Source organism: Benincasa hispida, chromosome 12 (genome assembly GCF_027475165.1).
Source record: "Benincasa hispida cultivar pf3 chromosome 12, pf3_genome.v1.1, whole genome shotgun sequence".
In the NCBI taxonomy this organism is placed as follows: domain Eukaryota; kingdom Viridiplantae; phylum Streptophyta; class Magnoliopsida; order Cucurbitales; family Cucurbitaceae; genus Benincasa; species Benincasa hispida.
In genome coordinates, this window is record NC_143489.1 from 19,581,707 (window position 1) to 19,587,997 (window position 6,291).

The window sequence follows — 6,291 nt, forward strand, 5'->3', positions numbered from 1 at the left end:
AGAAGAAGAAGAAGTTGAACTTCTGTCAACCACCCACATTAAACGATATATAATAACAAATTTTATTATACATATAACTATATGTTATATCACATATAACATATAACCTATAGTTTCTATATTGTATCAAATACAATATAGCCTATAGCTTCGATTCTTCTCCCACTAATGACTTTTAATATAAAACATATTTATATTAAATTTTAACTATATGAATCCAAATCATATAATTAATATTTGAATCACATTCAAATATTTATTTCCCCTCAAATTAACTTTATATGATAATGTATCAAATACATTATAACAATTATATCATATATAGTTAATTTAACTTAATTATATCATATATAATTAATTCCCTCAATTAATTTGAACAATTCAAATTAATCCAAAAACTGATTCTCATTTAGTCCTATTGAGATACGACCTCATGGACCTGTAGCTTGAAGCTTCAACTGTACATGAATAATTAATTAAACTCTTTAATTAAATTATTCACTGTCGGACACTCTACTAAAGACCGACAGTTGTACTCTTCGCACTACATATATATTTAGTGTTGATCCCAAGGCTTGAACGATGTAACGCCAAACAATGTGGTTTGAATGATGTGGCGCCACACACCTTCTCATGGCCCAAAAGGTGTCCACAAATAGTAGGACTATGTTGTATTGTTCATTAGAGGGATCAGTGGTACTTAAGGAGTTAGATGTAACTACAGGGGCAAAACGATTAATTGGCCCAACTGTACTTACGAGCATCTGTGAAGGGTTATCTTGATTAGTTATATCCGATGGACACAGAAATATATCTATGGTAAGGAGAGTTCAGCTGTTGGTCTTTAGTGGAATGCCTGGTAGTAGTTAACGGATGGTGGATCTCGTGGCTAAAGAGTTTAGTTAGCTATTCACGTACTGTTGGAGTTTTGAGTCATTTGTCTATAAGGTCCCCTTGGTAGCTCAATGAATTCAAGTTGAGAATCAGTTTTTGGGTCAGTTTGAAATGTTCAAATTAACAAGAGGGAGTTCGATTATATATGATATGATTGAACTGGTTAATTGTATATGATATGATTAACTTTATGTACGAGATACATTAATTGGAGGAAATGGATATAAATATGATTTATATCTAGTGGAGGAGAAAACACAATGGTTGATATGTAATATTAAACTATAGGTTAATGAATATAATATGATTATATTTATTATTTTATTTTGGCAATTATGGGATAATTGTGCACGCCATTTTCTCCGTAATCATGTGTTAGTGGGAAGTTCCAATCAGTTTTCGAAACTGAATAAGAAAATAAAAATTGTTTTCATTTTGAAAACATCACGGTTATTTTGCTCACGAAGTATTTGTTGCTTATCGCTTAGTAAATTGAGAGACTATACGATAGCTCGAATTTACTACACGATCGCTTACACGCACGCACCATTTTCTAAACGATCGCCTACATTTCTCTAAATGACCGTCTAGCGCTGAGCATTTACTAAACGGTTGTATAAACGATCGCTGCCTATTTACTACACGGTCATGTACTACATCAAACAATCAAACATTTTGTCTATACGATAGACTCAACATTCTCCCACTTGCTTGATCGTTCTATACGATCTTTCTCTCCTTATACCCTCTACCAAATCCGAACAGAGCCCACTCTTTGGATTCTCACACCGAGAATACCGAGGGTTCCAAGTGGTGGTGTCATCCCCATCTTCCTTTCTGTTCCTGTGGAGACTGTTCGTGGTAGACGACCGGTGGTGTTGCTGAATGATAGCTTGACGTTCCAGCCAGAGCGGAGCACCCGTTCCTTGGAGAGAGCGAGATTTGTCGAGGAGAAAAGTTCTGCAATTGGTAAGTTTCCTTGTTCTCTTGGTTATTTATTTTTAAGCATGCCGCTAATTTTACAGTTTGATGCATATCTGTATGTTTGAATGTAAATTTGGTAATTCTATCAGAATATCTTTGGAAAGATCTGCTTCCGCTTAGAGATACTCTTGTATAAGAGTTCCTTTAGTAAGGAGATAGCTATGCACGAGTACGAGGTTGCAAATTGAAATTTTTTATCCAAAATTGATGAACGAAAATCTCAAAGAACAAGGGTTAAATTCCAAATGCAACAGCAAGGCTGAAAGACGACGGAAACGCAGATGGAGAAGCAACCAGAAGAATGATGCGAGAATATGTGAAGTGAGACTAAGGAAAATTGCAAGAAGAGGGAAAAAATCGATATATGAGTTTTTACAAAATATTTTCAATAGTTTAGAAGGTATTATAGTAAACATACATTTTTTTTTTTTTTTAATTCGAGAATTACATAGGTGGTACATACAATCAAAAGTTGTCCATTATTATTGAGCGCCAATGGTTCAACAGGTTCATAAACACAATCAAAGGTGGTCTATTTACGATTACATGTCAATCACTTTAAAATCTAGTCCAATTACAATTGCATCCAAATACCAAATGGTGAAGTAAATAAGACTTGAATCTTAAACAATTTAAAATTTCTATCAAATAGATCTTTCGATGTTCAATAAGTTGCTAAACTTTTAATTTCACATTTAACAAGTCATTAAATGTTGAAAATGTTGAGTGAATTTATACACTTTAAAGGATTTAAATTTTAATTGTGTGTTTAATAGATTCTCAACATATATAGTTTAAAAAAAATCCTAACATATATTTAAAAATTCATTTTAAATGATGAGTCCATGAGTTTTCAAAGATTTAGGATTGGGAAAAACTTTAAGGGATCGTTTAATTTAAAGTTTTATAGATGTCTGAAAATAAATGATACCTGGGAATATGTTACTTAAGAATAAGATAACTGAGAATCAAAGATGACTGTGTTTGATTGTGCATGAAAAATGTTATCAGAATTTTATGAACAAAAATTATGTTTGTATTAAATTTATGAAATTAAGCATGAAAATCTTACATAATTTTAATATATTAATTAATTAAACCATAAATATCATTCAATGTATTAGTAAAAATTAATTAATTAAGAATCAATAATATTATAATTATAAATATTTAAAAATCGAGTAATTTATAATTAAAATTAACCAATAAATATATTTAAATAACGTCATATTCATTATAATCTAATACTTAATCATTTTTATAATTAGTTAAATTCAACATTAGTAATTTCAAATTTCATTAAATAGTATAATAAAATATATTTTAATAAACAATATATTGTATAAAAAGTGAAAAATAAGATAAAAATATGATATATTAATAAAGAAGACTAAAAAAAATTTAAGAAATATGATATGTTAATAATTAATGAGGTAATATAAATTGATCACAATAAATAATTAATTGATTATAAATAATCAGTAACAATTATATGTTCATAAAGAAGAATCAAATTAAAATTAATCTCAATATATAATTGATGGATAATTAAAATAATAAAGTAATACATTATTATTATTGAAAAATATATTTTTGTACTAATTAAATTTAACTAATCTTAATTTACTAATTAAATATGTTTAAGATACTATTAACTAATTAATTAATAATTTATGTAAAAAAGTAGTTGCATTCCTTTAATAAATTTTTATTATAAAAGTGAATTAAGTAAATATTTAATAGATTATTTTTTATTTATTAAAATAAATAATTTTATTAAACTAATATTAATTAATTAATTATATTTCAAATAAAATTATATATAAAATGGAAAATAGATAGAGTAGAAAAAAAGAGAAAAACCACAATTTTGAAAGGAATAGAAAATCCTTCTTTCCGACAAATGAAGATGTCTCTAGGTAAATGGTTGAGAATTGTTACATGGGATTTAAATGTCTGTGTCAATTATCAGGTAGAAAATCCTTTAACCAACTATCTCGAAAGGAATTTGTCTCATTTGATATATTTATCTTCATTTAGTTCTAACGTGGCTAATTTAATCTACTCCTAGAAATCAATTTAATTGAGTTAAACAAAAAAAAATTCCAAACCAATTTAAATATCAAATCAACCTTGAAATTGGAAATGTTGAAACAATTTAAGAAGAAAAAACAAGAAACAAGAAATGACTCTTCTTTTTTTGGTTTCCATCCCTAATTTTATATTAACCTCAATTTCTTTTATCAATGTCCTTTAATTTCTTCGTATTATTTATTAATTTAATTGAAGGATTTTTCTAATTACATTTACATATGTGCAACCATAATGTTAACACTATCAAATCTCAGAAAAAGATAAGAAGAAATTAAGTTCTCAAACATTTTCCAAGCAACAATAATCTTCTAATTAAATTTCCCATCTTTCTGTATCATTTAATTAGAGTAATTAGATGAGTCTGAACTGAAGTGCTGGAATATTTTATCAGTCAGTTTCTCCTATGCCCACCAACTGTTTGTTAAAATCCCCCAACTCAAAATCCTCATCTCCAAGCTCCTTGTAGTAATCCAGCAACCGATTCAAGCTATCTTCTGAAGAATATAATCCAAAATCGCTGTAGATTTCACTTCCCCATGTTGGGAAATTCGACCATGAATCATCTTGAAGAGCTTCCATCCAAATTTGGCTTGTTAATGGCTGTTCTTTCTCAGTGCTATTAGCTTCTGATAATGGAGTTATGGCTGCTGAGGAATCTGTAGAGCTTCCTTGGCTGCAGCTCTCTGTTTGTTGCTTCTGTAAAGGTTGGTGTGTAACTGGATCTATTCCCATCTTTATCAGCTTCTTTTTTATGTGGGTGTTCCAGTGATTCTTTATTTCATTGTCCGTTCTTCCTGGTAATCTCGACGCAATCTTTGACCACCTAAAACGACGAGAACATCCTTTAGAGACGAAACAAAGAAGGAAGGAAATGATGAACATACAGGAATTCCTCAAGGTTTTCAAGCAAAGAAGGAAGAAGAAAGACAGATGCCTTCGTGAAAGATTATACTAAAATGTTGAAAATGATCTCGGTCAGAAAGAAAAAATGAAAGAATAAAAGAACATAAAAAAAGAATAAGCCCATGATGAAAAAAAAAAAAAGCCTCAAAAGAAAGGAAGTTTAGCTAAGTATAATGTTCCCTAGGCATTAGTTATGAAAAGTCTTCAAAATTGAGGTCTTAAAAAAAAACATGAAATCTTACCAGGGACCAAACCACGATAGGATGCAGTTTTACATCTCTAAACACTTTGTTGTTCCTCTCTCCCATCTTCTTCGAAGATCCCACAAAAAAGCAATACACACCCCAAGAAACCACAAAGAAACTTTTTCCCCTTCGATTAAACCTTTGAGAAAAATTTTGTAATGAGAATTACCTGTTGCCGAGGTGAGCATGGAGGTCAATGACAAGTTGTTCTTCAGCTTCATCGAGGAGGCCACGCTTCAAGTCGGGACGGAGATAGTTAGTCCATCGAAGACGACAGCTCTTGCCGCAACGGCGGAGGCCGGCGAGCTTGGGGACAGCCCTCCAACAGCAATGGCCATAGGTGAGGATGAAAGTGACAAGCTTCTTGTCTTCTTCAGCAGTCCATGGGCCTTTCTTGACACCAAGTTTATCACAACAAGGCTGCCTTCCCATCACTACAAAAACTCCAAAAGTAGAGAGCTTTAATTAAGCTTAAGTTGAAAACTCAATATTCAAGTTCAAAGTGTGATCCCAAAAAGCCCCCACTTCACCCACCTTTTTATACCTCTAAGTGGCGTTTTACTTTTCTCATATACCCCTTCTCTTTGTGGCATGTGCTATACATGTGAGAAAGACAGAGAAAAAAAACACAAAAAATTTCAATTTCCCTTTCTTCTTTAACAAAAGGTAAAAATTTATTAGTTGAGAAAATGAAGGTTAATGGTAACTTAAAATTCAAAAAGTTAATTTTCTTTTTGTTGGTTACATGAAGAGAACTTTTACCTACTAAAAGAGTTTGGTTAATTTAATTTGAGTCTTATTTTAAAATATTTCTGAGCCAGTATTCCAAGTGAAAAGAAATTTATCTCTAATTCTAATTGAGCTTCATTATTATTATTATTATTATTATTATTATTATTATTATTATTATTATTATTATTATTATTATTATTATTATATGTAGGTTGAGGAGAATCAAACTTCTAATCTTAAGGCTAATAGTAATAAGTTTTTATTAGTTTAGCTATATTCTTTATGACGACATAATCATTATTCAAATATAGAGACAAAAGAGATAAAAAGTAAAGTCTAAAGTTTCTACGAAGTGTTTATATAGAGGTTTTATATTATTTACTTATGTTATAGTAAAGTATAAATGTATAAATCTCATTTTAGCATTCTTTAAATTTAA

General features: G+C 30.0%; 1 protein-coding gene across 1 annotated transcript; it reads right to left on the bottom strand.

Annotated features, from left to right (window-relative positions):
* Positions 1 to 4,112: 4,112 nt before the first annotated feature.
* LOC120068096 (MYB-like transcription factor ODO1) lies at positions 4,113 to 5,650 on the bottom strand. The gene is made up of 2 exons (XM_039019791.2): positions 5,290 to 5,650; positions 4,113 to 4,795 (listed from the first exon to the last, which is right to left on the bottom strand). The coding sequence occupies exons 1-2, from the start codon at positions 5,550 to 5,552 to the stop codon at positions 4,360 to 4,362; spliced, it is 699 nt and encodes a 232-aa protein (XP_038875719.1). The 5' UTR covers positions 5,553 to 5,650; the 3' UTR covers positions 4,113 to 4,359.
* Between the last annotated feature and the right edge of the window lie 641 nt (positions 5,651 to 6,291).

Bases quoted from the DNA above. Each gene is read 5' to 3' on its own strand.
- LOC120068096 (XM_039019791.2), bottom strand. From the start codon at position 5,552: ATGGGAAGGCAGCCTTGTTGTGATAAACTTGGTGTCAAGAAAGGCCCA. The intron at 4,796-5,289 runs GTAATTCTCATT...TCGTCGTTTTAG, and splicing joins CATGCTCACCTCGGCAACAG to GTGGTCAAAGATTGCGTCGA.